The following is a 25,965-nucleotide window of genomic DNA, read 5'->3' as shown; positions in this document are numbered from 1 at the left end:
ATGGGTACCTGGGATGGCTTGCCTGTTGGTACACGGCGCCCACTGGGTTGTCCCCTTGAGGTCGAAGGCCGGTTGCTGTCATCCCGGGACCTCTTCCGGGGTGTGGCCTGTGCAGGGGTTGCGTCCTGGCTATCGGTGTCATGGTCAGTGCCTGTGGGGGTCGAAGAGAGGGACGGCATGAGTGATGTTTTGATAGGCATCATACATACATTAGGACAATTGCTCATCCGCACAATTTGGGGTAATAGGCATTTGTGTTTGGATGAGCACGTTCTTTGATACATGGGTGGTTTATGCAGGCATACGTCGGCGTCACTCATGTTGCCCAAGAGCAGTGCTATTTAACATGCATAGTATTTTGGCCATGCACGCTGTGTGGCTCATGGCATTTACATCTTTGTGTGGTATGTGTCATGTACAATATTGCCTTGCACCAGGCATCTGCATGTGTCTGTAATGCGTCAGCCTACTTTGCTGGGAGTGTGTGTGGGACCATGGCTTGACTCTTTGAACTGACATATTGGTTGACTTTCATCAGATTTGCCATTGCAATGTTCACTTTGGACACTCACCTCCATCGCCAGATGTTGTGGTGCCACACTCCATCTCGCCAACACCTTCGATCCCTTCCATCCCTATCATGCTGGCGCAGATGTCCTCCCATGGGGTGAGCTTGATCGGGGAACTGGGACTTCCTCCTGTACCCATGGTCTGGCTGCAGTTCACTGAGAGGATGTTTGGTACCCTTAGTCGCAGTTCGTCCCAGCGCTTGCGACAGCCTTTATTCGTGCGGGGGGTGTTCCCCACAGCACTGACCTTTTGGGCAACAAGTGCTCAGGTCTCTTTCTTCTTAAGTACTGCCTCTTTCTTCATGTTATTTAAGAACCCTATGGCAGCATGCTCCTGCAGTGTGTCTACCAGCATCTGCAGCTCATCCTCATTGAACCTTTCTTGCCGCTGGCGGGCAGCTCCCTTCTTCAGGGCCTTGGGCATAGTGGTGTTAGAGGTGGATCTTTTCCAAAAATCAGCAGAGTCCCTGTGTGGTGAGGTGAGCATGGCCGCCATGCTCCTTCCCGTTCCTGTGCGACGATGCTACTTCCGGTCCGCTTATTAGCGGTCACCGTTATTAGCGGTCACCGCTATTTACGGTCACCGCTAATGCCGCATTGGACAATGTCGGTAGTGTTATCTGCGCTATGCTTGATGCCGCTAAGGGCATTTTGGGTGCCTTTAACGGCATGGCGCAAATGACCTTACCGGCATGGCGTAAAGCTCGTGCGCGCAAAGTCATAAAAGTCCTCTATTAGCAGACTGGTGACTGCCCGGACATGCTATTTACGCCATGCCGGTAAGGAACGTTACTTACCTCCAAACTCGGAATGAGGGCCCATGTCTCGCCCTCGGGTATTCTCCTCCCAATCCCTTGTAACCCTCCACTCAGGTGATCCTCCCTCACTTGACCACCCCCAGGGTTGGAATCCAAGAGCGATGGCCCTTCCCTGGCCACCTGAATGGAAGATCCCGGGGGAGTAGGTGGGAGAACACTGTCAGGTTTCTCACAAGAGGCAGAACTTGAAACTATAAAGCAAACATTAATGGACTGTGATTGCCTCACCGCAATCAGACAAATGTTTATAAGGGCTTACAGTCATGAACGCTAATAAGATTTGGGAATATTTTATGGAGGGGAATTATATTAATTTAATATATTATATAGTAAAGCTGTGTGACTGTTTAATGGAGATCTTAAATTAACTTTATTATTAAGATATGGTATGATATCTGGTAGGAATTGATGTATTTAAATGTGTACTGTCATTTTACTTGTATGTTGATGTATTGAATACAAAGTCTATACTAGACTATGGGCCTCATTATGACTCTGGCGGTAGCTGTGCCAGTAAAAACGGCAGGCTGAGGCCGGAGTCTTATTTTGTTTCTGCCACCTGCCAATGGCGAATCACCAGGGCATTACAGCCCCGGTGGTCCCTACGGCCAGGCTCTGGAAAAAGAAACTCCCCATTCCCATTCGAGTCCCATTGGACTGAATGGGAATAGGGAGGACGGATGCACCGGCTCTGTGTGCAACAGTGCCGGTGCATTCGTCAAGGTCTGCGAGCGGGTGCCGTTCTGTCCGCCAGGCAGAACTCGGAGTATGCCGGTCCAGTATCAACGTTACCGCGACCAGCATACTCCTAATGATGCCCTATGAGTATGCTAAATAAAATAAAAACATTTAAAAAATAAACTGATAACAGGAGAAAAGTGAAATCCAAAGAATTCACAATTGGAGAAGAAGTTCTAGTCAAGCCAAGACAAAAAAACAACAGACACGCCATATGCTGCCACTCCATTTGTAGTAACCAAAAAGAAAGGGATGATAACAGTGTAAACAGATCAATAAGAAATCACCCAAAATACATAATTCTTTAAACCTCTACAAAGACTGAGATAAGAAGGGTATGAGCACAGGATACCAAAGGCAACAGGTGACCCCAACCAGGAAACAGAAAGAGTTGAAGAGGAAAAACATCAAGAAGGAAATGAAAATGAAGAACTCAGAAAAACTAGCGTCATCGACTGACACCACAGGATGTTCAGGTAACCCCAAATACTAGTAGAAGAAATATGACCACACTCAAGAGATAAGCAAGTGGGAGATGCTGTGTGCCTCTACACAAGTACTGCTCCTTTAAGGTACATGGAATGGAGAAGACCGAGAGAAGGATGGAAAGGTACGGGCAAAGGAGTGCAGAGGCAATATGGGGAACAAAGAGATTGTGAAAGGAACACTTTTAATATAGGTAAACTTGAAATTAAAGGAGATCCTGACTTTCCTAGTATTTCTAAAATGACAGAAAAGTACCTGCTCATCGGTCATGTCGATTCCAGTCACGTGTCCCTTTTCACCAACCAGCTTACTCAGCATGTAACAATCCCTGCCACTCCCACTGCCCAAATCCAGGATCCTGCAGTTATCGAGACACTCTGGTACCACCAAACCACAACCATAATACCTGTTAAAAGAGGATTACATCAATGCAATTTTCAAACCATAACTATACAAACAGAACAACAGCTATAGAGATTTGGGGTAACATTACAGAAGTTAAGAGATTTCCATTACATTGTAACTATACTTGTAACTATACTTACTGCCAGGCAATCTGCCTCCTCTGATGATAACTAGGGTAAATAGCCTTGAAAGCAATTATGGAGATAAACAGCATTGAATTTCATACATGTATTATTACATTTGACTCTATCCTCTAAGACAACTATGAAGCAATCCTTTACAACTTGAGAGCACCAATAGCTTACTGGTGTCAGAGAGTATCTGCAGAGCTGCTTTAAATATATGAGTATAGTTACACCTCTTGCATTCATGCGCCAAAAATCCCAAAAATAATAATTCAACTCAGTAGGATTGTAATTATGAAGTGGTATATTTATGTGAACGAGTGCCCTATTGGGATAACACGTGTTACGACGGACTCAGCTGTCTTTTTCAAATCAGGGCTAAATAGTAATACAACATCAATAGCATACATTAACATTCAACAGGAATTGTTGCACCATTCCGGTAGGTAAGTTACATATGAACACAGAAAGCAAGGAGGGGTATAGCGGAGGATTGGTTCGGATAGAAACAAATCATAACACATTTCAACAAGTAAAAAATCAAAAAATGGGAGAAACACAAAGAGAAAAGACAAAAAGAAAATCCTGTGAGTTTAATTTTCTATTATTTCATACTGTATATAATTCTGAGCCATATTGGGTAACTTAAAATATGAAACAGAAAGTTCTTACCAAATGGTATTGTTTTGTAAATTTGAAACACTGCCTTTCAGCAAGTTCCAATAAGTCATGGGATCAATCCCAACCTGTCAATTAAACTTTTAATAATTAGTTCTCATTCACCGTTACCTGCTGTCTGGTAATTTTGTCAATTTAAACTTGATTACTCTATATTGTTATAACCTTATTTGTCTGAACTAATGAATAGAGTTACTAATGGGATGCCGAGAGTTTTTTGTCTCTTTTTTGTTTTGATACGCACACATCTGGTAAATGTTAAAGATTTTGCTTAAACACTGTCTGCTCCGTGTTGTATGTCAGGTCAAGAAATTACATTGGCGAATGCTATTGGAGTGTGCCCGTAAGCACCACTTAGTTGATGAATCAACAGATATGACGTAGGGCTTATGCGAGGGTTGCACATTCCTGTAATAGACACGAATAAGCTATTACATCGTGTTATCAGAATAAAGTACAGCCTGCAGTGTAGTGGCTGAGAGTGCCATATGGGCTACGGATGATACATGTTATTTATCGTATCTTACCTCTGTGGTCATTTCAACCGCACCGTACAAATCTGTCCGCGTTCTTGCGCGGATCCAAAATGGTGGCCTATATTGTTGTGTTTACGGTCTCCCGGACGACCGTGTTGGTCCTATCTTGGTTTCCATTATGGGCGCCATCTTTTGGGCAGAAACCGCTAAATGTTTGCTGGCATCACTAATATGACCCCATGCGTTAAGGTGCTCCTGTCGAAGTACATATTCTCTGTAATGAATAATATATTCGAGCTTGTTGCTGTACTCCAATTATATTAAATACATACACACAGTTAATTGCGAATTATGATACGTATTATGTGGATAAAGGCTTGGTGGGGTACATATTTGTTAGTTATGTGAACATTCTTTTAATAATATGAAACCAATTGAGACTTAAATCTTTTGGATTTATAGCCGCTATTCCAAGGAATTATACTCGATCGATATCTCCTCAAAGTACATTATCTCCAATTAAGCCTGTTAGTTAATTAAAAAGGTAGATACGCTATATATTGAGCTACAAGGTGGTTTATATCATGTGGTTTACATAATTATCGATATTTCTCATAACTCATTTATAAGCATTGGAACTTATTCTAATCATAAGAAAGAGGACATCTCATTGTCAGAGTTGAGGCCTCTTTCTACTGTCCGAAAGCGACATATTAGTTTTGATTCCTCTTGTCTCAATTTCAATTCTTGGTCTCCTCCTCTAGGTACCAGGGTTACTTTTTTTAGTCTCAAGAATCTAATGTCTTGTTTACAGTTTAGTTGATGATTCTTTTGCCAGTGAGATGCCAGTGGTAGGTTGGCATTTTGACTTCCAATACTTGACATGTGTTCCCGGATTCTTATTTGCATTTCTCGAATAGTACTTCCAATATACATCTTTTTGCATTGGCAGATTATTGCATAAATTACAAATTTAGTTTTGCAGTTAATGAAGTCTGTGATTGTATGCTTGGTGCCCAATGAATCTACAAACACTTCTGTATTGTCCATTGCATACTGACACATGGAACATGAACCGCATTTCCTAAATCCTTTAGGTAACTGCGGTAGCCATGAGTTTCTGCACATTTTACTTCTGGTAACAATGAGGGACTCAGGATATTTAAAGTTCTTGCTCTTTTGAATGTCACTGTTGGACTGTCTTCAATTAAATCTTTAATGTGAGGATCTAATTTCAAAAGGTCCCAAATCTTTTTTAAGATCTTTCTTAACATTGCATTATTAGCACAATATGCTGTGATGAATCTTATTCATTCAGGCTGCCCGCTTGTTTGTTTTCTGCTAATAAGTGTAGTTTCTCTGTTTAGGTTGTTTACTTGTTCTCGTGCTTTTGTAATTGTTTTCCTGGCATACCCTCTGGCTAAAAACGGTTTGAGAGCAACTTGCATTCTTCATCAAAGGTTTCTTTTGCCGAACAGTTCCTTCAAGCTCGTATGAATTCTCCCTTTGGGATGTTTTTAATTACGGAATTGTAATGGCAACTTGTCGCAAACAAGGTCGAATTTGCCTCTGTTTCTTTCCTGTAGGTTTTAGTCATCAATTGATTATCCTCTATATAGATCGTAAGATCCAAATAGTGAATCTCTAATGTGCTGGAGGTTCCAGTGAATTGTATTCCAAACAGGTTCTGATTAGCTCTTTGTCTGAATGCTTGGAGGTGGTCATCAGTTCCCTTCCAGATGAGAAAAACATCATCTATGTACCGATTCCATAGAACAACTTTGTCTTTATAATCTACATCTGAGTATATATGTTTGTCATCATACATAGCCATTGTAAGATTTGCCAAAGCTGGGGCATATTTCACACCCATAGCTACACCATGGGTTTGTCTGTAGTACTCCTTGTTAAAAAGAAAAACATTATTTTTTTAATGTCAGAAGCAGCATTTCTTTAAGCATTTGTGTTGATTGGTAATTTGATGCTGTATCTTGAGAGAAGGTATAGTCTTTGGCATCTAAGGCTGTATCATGTTTAATCGATGTGTATAGTGCTGTAACGTCCCATGTGGCTAACATGTATCCTGGTTGCCAATTTACTCCTAATAACTTGTTGATGATCGATGTTGTGTCTTTGAGAAATGACTTGGTTGTACTGACTCTAGGTCTGACAATGTGGTCAATATAATCTGCCATGTTGACAGTGGCCCAGCCTATTCCGCTCAAAATAGGTCTCCCTTCTGGAATAAGGTGAAAGGTTTTGTGTACTTTTGGGAGAAAATATATTGTTGGTAGTATGGGATGTTTAATTTCCAGTACTTGTTTCTCTTCATCTGTTAAGAGTCCTTGACGGTGCCAGTCTGTAATTGCTTCTTTAAGTTCCTTGCAGCAATTAACAACCGCTGTACAAGGTTTGTCCCATGAGGTACAAGCCTTGAAACACGAAAACGCTTACCTGAACGCTTACCTGAAACAGCAAATATCAGTGAAGCCCCCCACAAATTCTGAGATCCCTCCGGGCCCATTACCAGATGGGAAATACAATGGGAATCATCAATCTCTGAGGGAATTTCTGGACGCCTGCACAGTGCAATTCGCATTTAAAACATCTTTTTTCCCCTCAGATAGAGACAGAGTGGGATACATGATTTCCCATCTAACAGGACCCGCACTAGCCTGGGCCACGCCTATAGTCACTTCTAATAATGCCATTCTTGATTCGGTGCCTGCTTTCACAGCCAGCCTGAAGGCTATGTTCTCAAGAAAGGAGTAGTTTTCAAGCAAGGATCCTTAGGCATTCTAGAATTCATCACTCGGTTCAAACAAATGGCCTCCGGCACCTCATGGGCTGATGACGCTCTGATAACATTATTCAGAAGGGGGCTTCATGATGATTTAAAAGACGAACTCGCACGGGTTTCTAGGCCCAATACACTTGCGGAATTGATCTCCCTAATCATGCAGTTGGACTATCGGCTACAGGAACGGCAAGCTGAAAGGAAAAAAGGGAGAAGTCGCCGCTTTGGGCCAGACATTGTATCCGTCCCCAAAACCACAACTCTAGATGAACCCATGCAAGTGGGAATCACAGTAAGGGGACCTCTTACTCCAGAGGAACGTGCTTGCAGGAAAAGTCAAGGGCTATGTATGTACTGCGGCTCTTCCTCTCATACCGTACAAGAATGCCCAATCGCTCCTCTTAGACGGCAATCCCGTTCGGGAAACGCCAGACCCCAGCCGCAAAGGGAACAACGGTTGGGGCAACAGGTGCTAGTTCCCACTCTCCAACCCTGATTCCTCCATCATTAGACATGGTAGTTTTACGGGTCTCTCTTTCCTTACCAGACAGAACCGTAGTAGCGGTACCCGCCTTGGTAGATTGCGGTGCAGCGGGACTGTTCATAGATGATTTATGGGCTAAATCACAGAATTTACCTCGCTCTCCCAAAGCCATCGCAATACCCGTGGAAGGGGTGGATGGTACGCCTATGGTTTCAGGACCCATTCGGGAACAAACGATCGCTTTAAAAATGTCCATCGGTTCCCACAGAGAAGAGATCATATTTGCCGTTATTAAGGCCGCCCACTATCCAGTCATTTTGGGGTTGCCCTGGTTAAGGCTACACAACCCCTTCATAAACTGGTCAGCCGGTTCCATCTTCTTGGGGTCAGAATATTGTGTTCAACACTGTCTTGCAGACAGCTCTATAGGATTCGTTATTCCTCCTTCGCCTCCTGATAGATCCCAGAAGATTGTGGACCAGATCAGCCTCCTTCCTCCCGAATATGAAGAGTTCCAGGACATTTTTTCTTCTCCTCAGTTCTCGGAGTTTCCGCCTCATCGAAGAGACGATTGTTCTATTCGTCTTGAATCTTCACAGCCCATACCCTTCGGCAAAATGTACATCCTTTCGGAGAAGGAAAAATCGGTCTTAAGACAGTGGGCCTCATTACGAGTTATGCCGGTATGTAAATACCGGCATCATTTAACGTTCCGTAGCATTCTGACCCACAAACCCGGTATTAACGGCACTGTTATTTACGGTGCGGCTAATAGCGGCATAGGCACACGCAAACATGCAAATACCGGCATCGCGAACATGGTAATAACGGGCTGCATGATGCCGGAAAAACAGGCATCGCGGACCACCCGCAAACAGCAACCAAGATACAAGGCAGCTGCCACAGGTGCACACAATCCCCACAGGTGGAGTCAAAGGAGGCTGTGCCAGTATGAACTGAGCACACCCACACACCACAACCCTCCCCACAGGTGTAGGCAATGCAGAGTGGCCCAGTACAAAAGGAGCACACCTACACACCACACCCCTTCCTACACCAAAATGCTACCACTAGCATTTGCAATCATGGCGCAGGAGGACATGCCTATACTGCTACAACTACAGCAACAACAGCAACAACAACAACAACTACAGCAGCAAGAACAGGCAGCACAGAGGAGACGCAGGAGGAGAAGGAGGGTGAGACAGGCCCAGCAATTACCACCAGCGCAGCCACCAGCGCCTCGTAGGCAGCCACCAATCCCTCGCACCAGACCCAGCCCATTCAACCTAACCCCTGAGCAGATCCACACCCTGTACCGGTTGGACCGTGACACCATCACCACCATAGTGGACATGATACACAACGACATTGCCAGCCACATACAAATACGCACTGCCATCCCCCCACTACTGAAGGTGGTGTCTGTGCTACACTTCCTGGCCACAGGCACCTACCAACACACAGTGGGCCAGCTGCACGGCATTTCACAACCACTATTCTCACGCATGCTGAACCAAGTGCTCGATGCCCTCCTGAAGCACGCAAGCACCCACATATCCCTACCACGGACTGGCCAGGAGATAGCCGAAACCAAAGTAGGCTTCCATGCACTGGCCGGCATGCCCAATTGTGTTGGTGCCATCGACTGCACCCATGTGGAATTGGTAGTCCCCCATGCCATAGAGGCGGTGTACCGCAATCGCAAGCAATACCACTCCATCAATGTGCAAATGGTATGTGACTCCAGCAAAATCATCACCCATTGCTGCGCCAGATTTCCTGGATCCACACATGATGCCATGGTACTGCGCAACTCCACGCTACCCCGTCACATGGAGCGACATGCTGGACCACGTGCCTGGCTGCTCGGTGAGTTGCACAACAGGCCCATGGCCATGCTGTGGGGTACTCATGTGTGCGGATGCAGAAGGGGGGGATAATACACCTGGGTGGGAAAGGGGGGGATAGTTCACCAGGGTGGGAAAGGGGGGGGTAGTTTACCAGGGTGGGAAAGGGGGGGTTAAAAGTACACCTGGGTGGCAATAGCCAGTGAGTGGAGAATGAATGCAGAGCTAAAGACTCCTCACCTGACACAGCCAAACGGAAAATGACACATCACTGGGCCACATATCACAAATAATGCAAATGGATGACAACAAATAAGAAGCACAACCGGGGCACCATGGTGATGGCAAGCAATGCATGACTGAATAGGATGGCAACTGTGCCAATGCAGCCAGTGTGACCATGCAAAGTAAAGAGTACACAGCATGAATTGGAGGCTAAACATTGTTGCACTGCCACAGCACATCTGCCTCAGCATGCATGATTACACCCTGCATCATCTATTCAACCCCATCCAGTGTTCCACACCTCTTTCCAGTATACATCCCATATAGGTGACTATTTGGTACACGTACAGGGACATTTGCATGCTCACACCTAATAGCTGCTGCCATGACCGTGCTCCCTGAAGGTGTCAGTTCAGAGTGAAACACATCTATTTGTATCTGCTTGCAGGTGATGGAGGATATCCCTTGAGGCCGTGGCTACTTACCCCTGTGCGGAACCCGCAGAACAGCCATGAAGAGGAGTACAATCGTGTGCACACTCGTACCCGTGTCGTGATTGAGCAGACCTTTGGCCTGTTGAAGGCGCGGTTCCTCTGCCTAAGCAGGTCTGTTGGGGCACTCCTATATAGGCCTGAGAAGGTGGCAAAGATCACCATAGCCTGTGTCATGCTGCACAACATGTGCGTCCGAAGGAATGTACCACTGCCACCTGACATTTACATGCATGGCCCGGGTGAGGATGAAGGGGATGGAGACGGAGGCGAAGGAGCCCCCCTGCCAGTACGTGATGTACGGGACGGCCATGCTGTACGCCAAGCACTAATTGACGAATACTTTTAAGACACAGGGACCATGAATGACTTTTGTCAGTCAGACACTGGGCCAATGTGAAAATGCACAAAGGGAATGTTGTAATTTTGAGACTGAACACCGTAACACATTAAATGGATGCACACCAAAAATGACAATGTCCAGCCATGGATTGTTCTCCAGAAAACTTGTGTATTATATGAAAGTGCAAAACGGTGCCCACTCCCCCCTCCCACGATCCCCCAACAAACTCCCTCACCCACCCCACAGACCCCAGTGAACAGCCCAACAAACTCCCTCACCCACCCCACAGACGCCAGATGTCCCCATGTGTGCAACAAACAGTGTTGCCTTCAACAATCCTACTCCTCACATTTCTTCCATTTTTCAAAAAGTCACTTTTTGGTGACTTTCAGGTCTGGGGGTGCCATGGCCATGCACCGTGCACTCCTGCGCGTTAAGCGCACGGGGCTTGATTGGACAGAGGTGGAAGGTGTTGACGTGGTCGAGGTGTCAATTGTCAATCCTCTGTCAGACCCATGTTGTGGCTGCTGCACTTGCCTGATGTTGGCTAGTAGGGCCTCGGTCAGTGACCCCATGCACTGCCTGAATGCAGACGTAGACGCCTCCACGGCTGCTGTATTTGCGGCAATGGCCGTGGCTATGGCCTTCATGGCCTCATTACCGGCAAGGACCTGTTGACGCATATCTGCAGCATCTCGTCTTGACGGGCCTCCACCCTTGCCAGACGGACCTCAAAGGGGGTTTCTGTCGCAGGTGTACCGGTGGAGGGCTGGGTGGTGGAGGGCTGGGTGGTGGCAGGCACCTGCGTGGGGCCCTCGTCCTGGGCACTGTCGTCCTCAAATATGCCGATGTCCGAGTCCCCTAGGTCGGAGTCATGGAGACATGGGTCATCCAGGCTCTCTGTCTCCGCAGGGGGAAGGGGGGGCAGATGGGTGTTGGGCTGGGCGATCCCGAAAATTCTTCGGCCTCTTCAACCACCTCTGTGGACAGGACGTCCGTGGTGGCCGGCGGTACAGCTGGCACTGTCGCAGCAGGTGCCCCCTGCAGAGATGATGCCTTGCGTGGCACACTGGGAGTGGTCAGAGGAAATTTTTTGGAGGAGGGGGTTGCGGTGTCCCTGGTCCCCTTGCTTGCACTGGATGTGCCTGGCCCTCTTTCCTGGGTTCCACCTTCCTCATCGATGCCAGGGGGATAGAAGAGATGCAGGTCATCAGTGAGATTGCCAAATGGCAGCTGTGATTTGTGGCAGTGTTATATTTTGATACATTCAGGCATGATTTCATTTCTGTTGTGTGGCATTTGGTGTACTGAGGGGACATGTTGGCAATGATTGCATGGCTGGTGGCAATGGATTGTCTAGGTGTGGGGGGGACATGGGCATGGATGGGTTAACAGATTTCATGCAGCATGCGTGTGGTGCAGGGGGTGGCAATCAATATCTGTTGGTGAGTTGATGTTGCCTTGGGTATGGGAATTGCCTTGCCTATTCTGACTCCCACCGCACTTGTGTCACATCATGTTTTGTTATAGGTGGATGTGATGGTTCACTCACCTTCCTCTGTTGTAGTAGCTGCCCCGTACTCCTGCTCTCCAATCCCCTCGATGGATTCTGGATCGATGAATCCACTTGCAATCTCCTCCCATGTGGTGAGCTTAACAGGGGAGTGTGTGCCACCGCCTGTCGCCATTGCGGCCCTCTGGTTCTCCGCAAGGATCTTCCGCACACGGAGGCGGAGGTCGTCCCAGCGCTTTCTGCAATCCCGGACACTCCTTGGGGTAACCCCCACTGCTGTTACCCTCTGCGCAACCTCCTGCCACACCTGTTTTTTATGCGTTTGGGCCGCATGCTTCAGGTCCGTGCTTCGGATAATGTCAGCATGCTGTTATAGGGTGTCCGCTAGCATTGTCAATTCTGCATCTGAGAAGCGCTGCTTCCTCTTCCTTTGTTTGCTTTGTTTGCTTTTTCCGGTGGCCTTTGACATCCTGGTTCTGTTTTGGCACTCAACAAAACGGGTGTAGTGGTAGTAATGGAGGATGGCAATGGATTGTGTTTTTAAAGAAGGCCGCCGGCCCATTTCCCGTTCCTGTGCGATGACGTAATTTCCGGGTCTGTTTTTTGCGAACACGGTAATACCATGGTGGTATTACCGTGCCGGTATTTACGGGTTAGTGTGAGGCGGTAGCGCAATGGGCGGGCCCCGCGATGCCGGTATAGGGGGCTTGGAGGCCCTTTACCGGCATGGCGGTGTTGCCACTACCGGCATGGGGGAACGCGCGTGCTCGCGCACTCGTAATGACCTGCTATTAGCGGGTTCATACGTGCACGGATCCGCTCATTCCGGCATGCCGGTAATGAATACGGTTTTACCGGCATACTCGTAATGAGGCCCAGTATCTTGATACCAATCTTAGGAACGGACTGATAACAGAATCAATCTCTCCGGCAGGGGCATCTTTATTTTTCATAGCGAAGAAGGACACAGACGATTTAAGGCCCTGCATCGATTATCGGGGTCTTAACAAGATCACCATTCCCGATCGTTATCCGATGCCACTCATCCCTGATATCTTGGAGGCAGTAAAGGGGGCAACAATCTACACTAAACTGGATCTCATAGGAGCTTATCACCTCATCAGGATTAAGGAGGGGGATGAGTGGAAAACAGCCTTTCGTACCCCCTTTGGGCATTTCGAGTACCGGGTTATGCCCTTTGGTTTATCAAATGCTCCTGCTGTTTTCCAGAGATTTATCGACCACATTTTTTCTTATCTCCTTCTCCATACAACAGTAGTCTATTTTGACGACATCCTGGTGTATTCCAAGGACCCTAAAGAACATCACCAACATGTGAGTCAGGTCTTACACCGATTACGGAACAACCACCTATTCTGTAAACCAGAGAAGTGTAAATTCCATCAGACGACAGTAACTTATCTGGGGTTCATCCTGTCCTCCTCTGGGATTTCAATGGATCCACGCAAAGTAACAGCGATTCTGGAATGGTCTGCTCCCCGTACCATCAAAGAACTCCAAAGCTTTCTGGGTTTCTCAAACTTTTACAGGAAGTTTATAGCAGGGTTTTCTTCCATTGTTCTGCCACTAACAAGGCTGCTCAAGAAGGGGAAGACTTTCGAATGGACAACAGAAGCCCAGTCAGCCTTCCATACTTTGAAAGCCCTTTTTACGTCAGCTCTGCTCTTGCGAACTACAGACCAGAGCCTACCCTTTATTGTTGAAACAGACGCCTCTCACTTTGCCTTGGGAGCCGTGTTGGGAATTAAAAGAGCCTTAAGTTTGGGTTATCACCCTCAAACTAACGGGCAGACTGAACGCTTGAATCAGACTCTGGAAACATACATACGTTGCTTTGCGTCTTCTGCACAGGATAACTGGATGGAACTGTTACCCTTGGCAGAGTTTGCCTACAACAATGCTCCTCATGCATCCATTAGGACAAGTCTATTCCATTGTACCTATGGGTACAATCCCTCCTGTTCTCCTTCCTCCCTTCTCAAAGCCTCGGCATTTCCAGATGCCGACGCCCTTATGGGCGACATCAAACAGGGACATCTTCTGGCCAGGACTGCTTTGCTGGAAGCTCAGGAAAGTTCGAAACGCTTTGCGGATTTGCATCGATCACCATCTCCCGAGATTTCTCCGGGGGAGTTGGTTTGGCTCTCGGCAAGATTCCTTCCCAGACACTTGATTCCGTCTAAATTGTCTCCTAAATTCTTTGGACCTTTCACAGTATTGGGGTCGAAGGGTTCTCTAGCCTTTGAATTACAGCTTCCACCATCTTGGTCCCGAATCCACCCAGTATTCCATGTATCCCAACTCAAGCTCCATGTTCCAGATCGATTCGGCCGTTCTAAGGTCTGTCCTCCACCTGTGTCAACTGATGATGGTCCCGAATTCGAAGTCTCCGGTGTTTGTGATTCTCGTTATCATCATGGTCGACTTCAATATTTGATCCACTGGAAGGGGTACACTGTAGCGGACCGTTCGTGGGAACCAGCCTCTGCTGTCCACGCACCTTTGCTTGTCCGCCACTTTCACAGGTTTCACCCCGACAAACCAGGTGGGGGGGGCCCTTATAGGGGGGCATACTGTCATGTCCCGCTGGCGCCGCGGCTCCCTTTTGCGGCGCTGGAGGTTGCGGACTATGTCTTTATTTCCCTCTCCCAGCATGGCTCATGTTACTATGGGTAGCGGTGCAGTGCTTCCGTGTTCAGTCAGACGTCCTCTGACGTCACCACGCTGTTCCAGGGATCCCGGATCTGGTGCAGCGGTACCACAGCTCAGCGCGTCGCTTCTCTCCCCAGGCACTCCGTAAGTTCGCAGTAGGGGGGATTGTTACCTACATCCTCGCCTTTTGCTTACCTTCTCTCTCTACCTACCTACAGACTTGTGTCCTTATCCAGCCTCCCACTCCCGACATCCGAGACTCTTCAAGACTCTTCGTTAGTCACTTCCTCCCAACACGCTGGGTACTGCCCTTTTCCACTTCTGTCTGATTTTTCCGAATGTCTATCCTTCAGCTCATATCCTGTTTGTTTATTTAGAGTACAGAAGCAGTCAGGGTCCTTACTTGGCGACATACCAAGGACGACTGGATCCATCCTCCTACATCTTCGTTCCGGCAGGGTTTTCTCCCCCAAGAGGGTTTTTCTGGGATCCCTCACACAACCCCTTTTTCCCTTTCTAGGAGAGGGGAGGTGTCAGGGTCCTTAGGGGACTCCCCAAGTGCCTCGTTGATTGCTGCACCATCAGGTTAGTTATTGAAATTCTTACAAGTTGTCAAATCTGTATTTGGATTTCAGTGTGTTCTTTCTCTTGTTTTTTTGCATCAAATTCCTCATTCAGGTCCTTGGTCACACATTTATAGAAGGCATCTATTAGATTTTCTGGTATCAATTGGGGTGTGAATTTGGATTTAGTTTTCATTTCCTTTGATGTAAGACTAGTTTGTTGTATTTCTAGTTCATGTAGAGTTTCATGCATGCAGCGTTCTGTATTGTCTTCCAGAGATCTAAGTAGATGAATGTAATTGAAATCTTCAATGGTAAGTTCACTCCTGGTCATTAGAGATTCCCTCTGTCTATTAGTGTTGGTCACTTGAGTGGCAAACCATTTCTTAAGCTTGAGTTTTCTGACAAATTTAAATAGGTCTATGTTTAAATTGGTAGTGTTATACTCTGTTGTAGGGGCAAAAGTATATCCTTTGTTCAATGAAGAAACTTCTTCTGTTTTCAGAATCTGATTAGATAGGTTCAAAACTAGATTATTTACTGGGTCTTTTTGGCTGCCTCCCTAGCTGAAGCTCTTGTTAGCCTTCTGAAATCTTCTAGGGCGTTGCGATTCCCTGAATCTACCACTCCCACGTTTACCCCTGCACCTGCGACTGGTTGTTGTTGGTTCAGTTGTGGTGGAAGTAAAAAACTTACTTGTTTTTGATAAGTGGTTCGATTGCCTTTTTTATATCTTCTGATTTGGTTAAAAAAAAACAGTCCTGTGGCTGTTTGGTTTGATGAGTCTGTTTCTTTGTCAGTTTTCTTATCTTGGTCTCCTTCAGATTCTACATCCGAGCTACCTGGTGATGTGTTGGGAGAACTCTCTTTGGAGAGTGATTTTGAAAGTTGTTTGCATTTGTCTTGGAAAGTATATACCTTATCATCTTGGTAATCACGGTCATCTCGGAAGAATTTTCTCATTTTCCTTAATTTAATTTCATCCTGGTAGTCTTTTAAGATTTCAAACATTTTCTGATAGTTTTTTTCTTGTATAACCTCTAAAGCTTTTGCATCATTGATCTCCTTTTTGATGGTATCTATTTGCTCAGTGATTCTTTTGTGTTCCCTACTGGCATGTTCTACCAACAGGTGTAACATATTCTTTAAGCTTTGGTTCAAATTCTTTTCCCATTGTTCAGCCAAATCTTTATCTTCATCTCGTGTGAAGTCAGGAAATATTAGAATCCTCAGTCCCCTTGGTATTTGTTCTTTGCTGATGTAGTTTTTAAGGGAAATGATTTCCCAATATTTGTCAATTTCACGACGTGATGCTCTCTCAAGTTTGATAAATTTGTAACGTAGGTGTCATGAACCATCAAACTCGCCCCTTCTGGGCCTCCTGGTTCCTGACAAGTCAGGCCTTACACTCCATAATACTACCAACATGGCGGCAAGCTCAGAACGCTGCTCGCCAGTCTTCACGGTCTACGCAGCGTCCTCTATAAAGAAGCCACACCCCTGCAGCCCCGCGCGTCTCACCGCTGCTACTAGCTGTGATCAGACGTGTGCTCCGAACCTTCTCTAGTGCTACTTGCTATCCCCTGGCCCCTGGATTCCCTTCTCCCAACTTCTTCCCTATTTCCTAACTTCCCGGAATCCCTACGTCGCTTCCGCGTGCCCCCCAACTCCTTCTTGAATACTCCCGGAGTTTCCCGTGATCCTGGACATCGAAGCTGAACGTAATCTGGAAGCCGAGGACGGCCGAGCGGGCTTATTTAAGTCCCGAACCATACGAAAGAAGACTCCACCTAAAGAGGACATCAGACAACATAGACAGGTGAGAAGGGGGGAAACCTGTGACAGTAGGTCTTCTCGTGGCTTAGGCAGATTAGATGCAAATGCATGAACATTACTTCCTTTTGAGGTAAATAGATTAACAGCATCTTGTTCTCTACTTTTCTAAATATTCAGCCATTTCACTGATATTCCGTAGTTCAATCCTGGTCAGCAAGGTATGAAGTGTCCAGTCCTAACAGCAATGAATTAAGATGAGGAACAAAGTAGTTCTATGGAATCGGTACATAGATGAGGTTTTTCTCATCTGGAAGGGATCTGATGACCAACTCCAAGCATTCAGACAAAGAGCTAATCAGAACCTGTTTATAATACAATTCACTGGAACCTCCAGCACATTAGAGGTCCACTATTTGGATCTTACGATCTACATAGAGGATAATCAATTGATGACTAAAACCTACAGGAAAGAAACAGAGGCAAATTCAACCTTGTTTGCGACAAGTTGCCATTACAATTCAGTAATTAAAAACATCCCAAAAGGGGAATTCATACGAGCTTGAAGAACTGTTCGGCAAAAGAAACCTTTGATGAAGAATGCAAGTTGCTCTCAAACCGTTTTTTAGTCAGAGGGTATGCCAGGAAAACTATTACAAAAGTATGAGAACAAGTAAACAAACTAAACAGAGAAACTACACTTATTAGCAGAAAACAAACCAGTGGGCAGCCTGAACGAATAAGATTCATCACAACATATTGTGCTAATAATGCGACGTTAAGAAAGCTCTTAAAAAAGAATTGGGACCTTTTGAAATTAGATCCTCACATTAAAGATTTCATTGAAGACAGTCCAACAGTGACATTCAAAAGAGCAAGAACTTTAAAGAATATCCTGAGTCCCTCATTGTTACCAGAAGAAAAATGTGCAGAAACTATCTCATGGCTACCGCAGTTACCTAAAGGATTTAGGAAATGCGGTTCATGTTCCATGTGTCAGTATGCAATGGACAATACAGAAGTGTTTGTAGATTCATTGGGCACCAAGCATACAATCACAGACTTCATTAACTGCAAAACTAAATTTGTAATTTATGCAATAATCTGCCAATGTAAAACGATGTATATTGGAAGTACTATTGGAGAAATGCCAATAAGAATCCGGGAACACATGTCAAGTATTGGAAGTCAAAATGCCAACCTACCACTGGCATCTCACTGGCAAAAGAATCATCAACTAAACAGTAAACAAGACATTAGATTCTTGGGACTAAAAAAAGTAGCCCTGGTACCTAGAGGAGGAGACCAAGAATTGAAATTGAGACAAGAGGAATCAAAACTAATATGTCGCTTTCAGACAGTAGAAAGAGGCCTCAACTCTGACAATGAGATGTCCTCTTTCTTATAATTAGAATAAGTTCCAATGCTTATAAATGAGTTATGGGAAATATCGATAATTATGTAAACCACATGATATAAACCACCTTGTAGCTCAATATATAGCGTATCTACCTCTTTAATTAACTAATGGGCTTAATTGGAGATAATCTACTTTGAGGAAATAACGATCGAGTATAATTCCTTGGAATAGCGGCTAAAAATCCTAAAGATTTAAGTCTCAATTGGTTTCATATTATTAAAAGTATAGTCACATAACTAACAAATATGTACCCCACCAAGCCTTTATCCACATAATACGTATCATAATTCGCAATGAACTGTGTGTATGTATTTAATGTAATTGGAGTACAGCAACAAGCTCGAATATATAATTCATTACAAAGAATATGTACTTCGACAGGTACACCTTAACGTATGGGGTCATATTAGTGATGCCAGTAAACATTTAGTGGTTTCTGCCCAAAAGATGGCGCCCATAATGGAAACCAAGAAAGGAGCAACACGGTTGTCCGGGAGACCATAACCACAACAATATAGGCCACCATTTTGGATCCGCGCACGAACGCAGACAGATTTGTACGGTGCGGTTGAAATGACTACAGAGGTAAGATACGATAAATAACATGTATCATCCGTAGCCCATATAGCACTCTCAACCACTACACTGCAGGCTGTACTTTATTCTGATGAACACATTGTAATAGCTTATTCGTGTCTATTACAGGAACGTGCAACCCTCGCATAAGCCCTGTGTCATATCTGTTGATTCATCAACTAAGTGGTGCTTACGGGCACACTCCAATAGCATTCGCCAATGTAATTTCTTGACCTGACATACAACACGGAGCAGACAGTGTTTAAGCAAAATCTTTAACATTTACCAGAGGTGTGCGTATCAAAACAAAAAAGAGACAAAAAACTCTCGGCATCCCATTAGTAACTCTATTCATTAGTTCAGACAAATAAGGTTATAACAATATAGAGTAATCAAGTTTAAATTGACAAAATTACCAGACAGCAGTTAATGGTGAATGAGAACTAATTATTAAAAGTTTATTTGACAGGTTGGGATTGATCCCATGACTTATTGGAACATGCTGAAAGGCCGCTTTTCAAATTTACAAAACAATACCATTTGGTAAGAACTTTCTGTTTCATATTTTAAGTTACCCAATATATGGATCAGAGTTATATACAGTATGATATAATAGAAAATTGAACTCACAGGATTTTCTTTTTGTCTTTTCTCTTTGTGTTTCTCCCATTTTTTGATGTTTTACTTGTTGAAATGTGTTATGATTTGTTTCTATCCGAACCAATCGTCCCCTATACCCCCTCCTTGCTTTCTGTGTTCATATGTAACTTACCTACCGGAATGGTGCAACAATTCCTGTTGAATGTTAATTTATGCTATTGATGTTGTATTACTATTTGGCCCTGATTTGAAAAAGACAGCTGAGTCCGTCGAAACACGTGTTATACCAATAGGGCACTCGTTCACATAAATATACCACTTCATAATTACAATCCTACTGAGTTGAAATATTATTTTTTGGATTTTTGGGCATGAATGCAAGAGGTGTAACTATACTCATATTACTGCCTTTTAAAACGGAGTAGAGGAACCATTATTACTCCGCTGTTACTCTGTTCATGCGACAAACTTTTTGCTCTAATAAGGGCGCTGAGGTCTACCCTTGCAAGTGTCCACTGAAAAGGTTCCTCATCTTAATTCACTGCTTTAAATATACTTCTTCTCCAGTGCTATCTCTGGTTTTGCTCTCTTCTGGTTCTCCTGTGGAAATGGCAGTCTCCACGTGTGGAGCCCCGACAGCCTTCGTTTGTGTTTTACATATATGTCACTTGTTGTTTACTGTGGGCTTTCTGTATTTTTCACTTCACCAATTTATTAAGTGACTTTTCATTTTCCCAAATGTATTTTTCATTTTGCACTGTATGTGAGTGTATGTGACTGTATATTGTGGGGGTTGTGGAACTCCAGCCATCCTCCTGCCCAGAAAAAGGGACTCCATCCTCTCCCTAGCCTGGCCAACCACCCAGAAAACCTATTCCAAGCCCAGGCAACAGCTGCCAGCTTTTACAGGTATCGGGTAATATTATCCCCATATGTATGGTCGCCGTAAATAATATCGCCGAGAACAGGTCGTAGCGATATTATATGGGTGACCATATATATGGGGACAGGGGCAAAAAAAAAAAACACATTAACAAAAAAAAGTGTGGGGGTTGCGGGGGTGTCCCCCGCATGTTCCATGCAATAATGTTGCCACAAAAAACTGCAATTTTTCGGCGATATTTTTGCATGGCGAGATTTTTGTGACAACATTATTACATGGAACCCTTTTACAGCCAGTGTAATCTGCAGCCTGGGGCTTTTATCCTCCCCTCCCCAGTAACAGCATCTGTTGTCCCTGACTATGTTTGCCCACTTGTCCTCCACCCTGTGATTTCCCTCCCGCTTCCTGTCACAAGGCCTCCTTGGACCCTGGGGACAGCTGTTTTCATCATGGGATTGGGTGTGGGTGGGCTCTGGGGGGGAGAAAGCGACATCTGTGGACAGAGGACCTGTCCCAGCCTATGTTTGTCCACCTGCCCTACACTCTGAGGGTTCCCTCCCCTTCCTGTCACCTGGCCTCCTTGAACCCACGGAACAGCGTGTGGAGAGAGGTTCTAGGTTTCTTTTTGGATTGCCTGCAGTGGTGTGCTGAACGTATGGGTGGAGGCAGAGAAGCTGTGGAGGCCATTTAGCTGGTACCCATTTTGCCTGTCTGCCCTTCACCTTTCCCTCCTCTTGTTCCTCTTTCTGCCCCAACCTGTCCTTTTTTACACTGATTGGCTTTCCGGGGTGTCTGCTATTTTTTCTCTCTTTCTCCCTTCCCCCTCTCTTTCTCTCCCTTTCTTTCTCACTCTCTCTCTCTCCTTTTCTTCAAGGATCCAGCACATTAGCCTTGAATTGGTGCCCTTTCTAAGACTGAGCCATGTAAGGGGTGAATGGTCCATGAAAAGTTGACATTTTCTACTTCTGAGGTACTACTTAACGTATCCTACGGCCCACTTTATCGCTAAAACTTCAAATTCAATGGCGGCATAATTCATCGCCCTTGGGAATAGTTTTTGGCTGATGTAAAGCACCAAATGTCCCACCCCATCATAATCCTGTAATAGAACCGTACCATACCCCTACCTTAGAAGCCTTTGTTTGAAGCAAGAACTCCTTGTTAAAGTTAGGGACTTTTAAGACGGGCTTGCTACACAGAATGGACTTCAGGGTATCAAAACAGGCCTTATATTCTTTTTACCATCGTCATTTTTGGGGTTTGGCATTCCTCAATTAATCAGTTAAACAGGAGATGATGGTGGAGTGATTAGGGAAGAACCTCCTGTAGTGACCAGTAAGTCCTAAGAAGGCTCTCAGATCCCTTTCAGTTTTGGGAATTGATATTTCTTGAACGGCCCAGACTTTTTCTAACTGCGGATGAACCAGTCCTTTTCTCACAAAGAAACCCAAGTAGCTAACTGTTGACTGCACTAAGTGGTATTATTTCTTGGGATTAGCAGTTATACCAGTTTGTCTTAGGGCTCTAGTAATTCCATAAAAATGGTACAGATGTTCTTCCCAGGTTTTGCTATGAATGACAATGTTGTCCAGATAAGCGTGGAAAAAAGTGTAATAGGGCCACAGAATCTGGTCCATTAACCTCTGTAAATTGGCGGCAGCGCCATGCAGCCCAAACTGAAGGTCTTTAAAGTGAAATAGTTTTCATGGGATAGAGAATGGCACTTTTTTCCTTGTCTTCCGGGTTTAGCTGCTCCTGCCAATAGCCCTTTGTATGATCAATCGTGGAGAGGTAGACACCATGCCCAGTCGATCAATAAGATCGTCAACCCGAGGCCAGGTAATTGGTGAACTGGGACACTGCATTGAGTTTTCTAAAGTTCATGCAAAACCTCCACGATTGATCGGGCTTTGCCACTGGGACTATTGGGAACTTTGTGATGGTTCGATAATGTCCACTTTTAGCATTTTCTCCAGCTCTTGGAGGACTATTTCTTTTCAGACCTCGGGTATCCAGTAGGGCTTGAGATTAATGACTTTCCCAGGAGCAGTGCATATATAATGGTAAATCCCCTTCACTCTTCCAGGCTCACAGCTAAAGACATTGCTGAATTAATCCAAAAGATCTTGGATGTCTTGTTGTTGGGATGGTGGAAGATCTGCTGGTATTAAACTGGATCCGTCTGTCTCTTTGCACAAGAGACTGGCCATTACCACGGAACGTGCTATATCTGAGTCTTACGTTTTCCGTCGGGTTGGGAAATACGATAGTTAAAAGGGCCAGTCTTTTCCAACACCTAATAAGACCTGTGCCAGCGAGAAAATATTTTAAGTTCATTGGTAGGCAGGAGTTCTAGGACCTTCTGCCCAACAGAAAAAGATTGTGTGACACTTCCTTTGTCATATTGGGTCTTCTGGTATTCTTGAGCTTTGGTTAGGTGAGTGTGGACTATTTCCATAACCACAATCATATGCTCTTTAATCTGGTGTGCGGTTTGGGACAATGGTAAGATATCGACCCCCTCTCTTTCCAGGTCTTCCTTAACATGTCTAGGACCTCTCTGGGATCATGCCCATAAATGGGTTCAAAGGGTGAAAAGCTGAGGGAAGCTTAGGCAGCCTTCCTGATGGAAAATAAGGTCCAATGGATCATCATGTGCCAATTCTTTCCATCAGCTTCTACTAGCTTCCTGAAAACACTTTTGAGTGTTTTATTAAAGCACTCAACCAGGCTGTCTGTCTGAGGATGATATACAGAGGTCCTCAAAGTTTTGATTTGAAGAGTTTGTTTGACCTCCGCCATGATTTTACTCATAAAGGTTGTTCCCTGATCTTTCAATATCTCCTTTTAGAAACATACACGTGATAAAGCGTAAATAAAATGTTTTAAAATTTGTTGCGAGATGTTACTTCGCATCAGAAAGACCTCAGGTTAATGTGTAGCATGATCTAGTATAACTAGGATATACTTGTTCCTGAGTTTTGATGATGTTAATGGTTCCACAATATCCAACCCGATTCGGGAGGAATAGGAGCAGGAGGAGGGTTACGTAGGGCCGTCTTTTTACACAAGAAGCATGTCAGTTTGTAATGTCGTTGTATATCCTTGTCAGATAGAATTGGCTCACCACTTGTCTCTGGGTTTTTGCTGTGCCCAAATGTACAGAAGGGGATGTGGACATAGGCGATTTGTAATACAACCCTACAGTGACTCGTGGGCACTACAATTTGGGACCAAAGGGTTCCCTAGCTGTTGGTGTCGCCCCTATATAGTAAGCACTCCTTCAAATAAAAATCAATGGACAATCTTTTTTTCTGCCCTCCTCATCAGAGATAGGCGTCAGCCAACACAGGGTCAATGCATTGGGCAAACACCAAAGCTAGGATTATATCAGCTTCTGCCTGCTCAATACTCGGTTTGGGTAACCCCAGGTTTGGGTCTGGCTCTTGATCAGCTTCCCTAAAGCCTTTAGCCCATCTCTCTGTAGAATCTAACTGTCATGATCTCTGCTTCCAAAAGGTCGGGGTTTTCCCAACTCCCTTGGAAGCAGATCCATGACCCAGGTTCCGAGTGCCAACCAGTCCCAATTGGGACCTTTTGGACCCAGTCCTGGCGCCAGTGGCACCAGGCTCATAAATATGCCCAGTCCCAGCGCTGGAAGAGCCGGGCTCATAATGGTTGGGTGAACTTACCTGCAGCAGACCATGCTGCTTACTTGCCTGCCAGTTGAGCCTCTGATCCTCTTCTGTTTGGAACTACTTTTCCTGTTGGGTGGGGCAGGAGCCACTCCCTAGGTTCAGAACACTGGAACTCTTCTGGAAAGCAGGAACTCTTTTCTTACCTAGGCGTGGCTGTGGAAGGAGACACCTAAGCACTACAGGAGGCTATTTAAACCACACCCGATGGATGAATCTTGCTTTGCGTTATTCTGCATCCTCTGCAGCAGAACGCTCATCGTGTCTTCTGCATCTGATCCTGGGCCTAAGGAAAAAGGCTTACCATCCTGAATCCAGTCTTCAGCAACACCTATAAAGACAAGAAAGAACAGGTTAGCATTACGGTCTTCAGTGACAGCGCTTCACTTACCTGGTCCATCGGCTGTCACCAATGCCTCGCGCTGCGTTCCGGCATCTGAAAGACAAAGGCTTACCAACTCTTTGCACGCTCCGGAGGTCTTCGCACTGCATTCCGGCATCTGAAAGACAAAAGTTTACCAACTCTTCGCACGCTCCGGAGGCCTTCGGCGCTGCATCCCGCATCTGAAAGACAGCGCTTCCATTCATCACACAGGCTCCATCTTCAACTCACTTCAGCCCGTCATCCGCCATCGCCGGAACCCTGCAAAACAAGAGACATCATTACTAAAGACTTTTAAAGACATTAGAATTACTCGAAACTTACCGTTCGTGCAGTAAACGACGGACAGCAGTCCTCTGAAGTCAAGAGGCCTGCTCCCCTTATCCAGTGAAGAAACTGGTTACAGCACCCTGCCCCGAGGCAGATGGAGAGCACGGCGTTCACTTACCTAAGGTGAGAGCCTTAACCTTTGGGATTCTACAGGAGAAGAGAAAGGGAAGAAGAGAGAGACATTCAATAACCCAGTTCATTAATCCCATATTTTCTATCTGCAGACATCTTACCCTTCGAGTCAGACATACAGTGCACAGAGGTCCAGCCCAAAGAGCCAGCCGTGTGTTACACATCACCTTTGAAGATAGGGTATACGCCCAGTCAAGACCGGCGCCTCTACGGGAATCAGGTGAGCGTTACACTAACTGGTAGTTCTAGGAGATTGGGGAATAGTGAGCAATCTTTTCCTTGGTTTTTACATGATAAGCATGTTTACTGTCAAGTAGAGTGAGCACTGACCTTATCAGAGGTAAGGTCGGATGAGATGTTAATGGAGTAATCCCCAGGAATATCCAGCCCCGGTTAGAAACAGGGAAATTGTGTACACCTAGGGAAACCCTCCAGAAGGAGAACCCTTTGCTGCTGCAGTAGATGCTGGATGGTGAGAGGTTGGGTGCAGGACCAAGAAGAGCAGCAGTGAGACGGATGAATCAGCCAGCAGGCTTGAAGTGCAGACTCTGCGGTAGCCAGAGATGGGAAACTGTAATCTAAGCAAAATGAGGAAAAATCAAGCAAGGAAGCCCAGGATGAGGAAAGCTGCAGAGATATGTGAAAGCAACGATGGAGGGGGGGGGGCAAGAGGGACAGAAGAGAAACCGAGTCCCTGCCTCAAGAGAAGAGACCTGAAGCGCTTACCATCTTTTTTTCTGCCCTCCTCTTCAGAGATAGGCTTCAGCCAACACAGGGTCAATGCATTGGGCAAACACCAAAGCTGGGATTATATCAGCTTCTCCCTGCTCAATACTCGGTTTGGGTAACCCCAGGTTTGGGTCTGGCTCTTGATCAGCTTCCCCAAAGCCTTTAGCCCATCTCTCAGTAGAATCTAACTGGTAGTTCTAGGAGATTGGGG

At 45.4% G+C, this 25,965-nt stretch overlaps 1 protein-coding gene across 1 annotated transcript in view; it reads right to left on the bottom strand.

Moving 5' to 3' along the window:
• AS3MT (arsenite methyltransferase) overlaps nucleotides 1-25,965 on the bottom strand; it is a 1,233,739-nt gene that overhangs the window by 726,578 nt on the left and 481,196 nt on the right. Inside the window, exon 4 of the mRNA XM_069611692.1 lies at nucleotides 2,867-3,017. Within this exon, the coding sequence (XP_069467793.1) occupies nucleotides 2,867-3,017 (151 nt within the window). The remainder of the gene's footprint in view (nucleotides 1-2,866; nucleotides 3,018-25,965) is intronic.

The sequence above is a fragment of the Ambystoma mexicanum genome, chromosome 8, assembly GCF_040938575.1.
Source record: "Ambystoma mexicanum isolate Mex_15411 chromosome 8, UKY_AmexF1_1, whole genome shotgun sequence".
Lineage (NCBI taxonomy): Eukaryota > Metazoa > Chordata > Amphibia > Caudata > Ambystomatidae > Ambystoma > Ambystoma mexicanum.
This window is presented reverse-complemented; position numbering and strand designations above follow the sequence as displayed.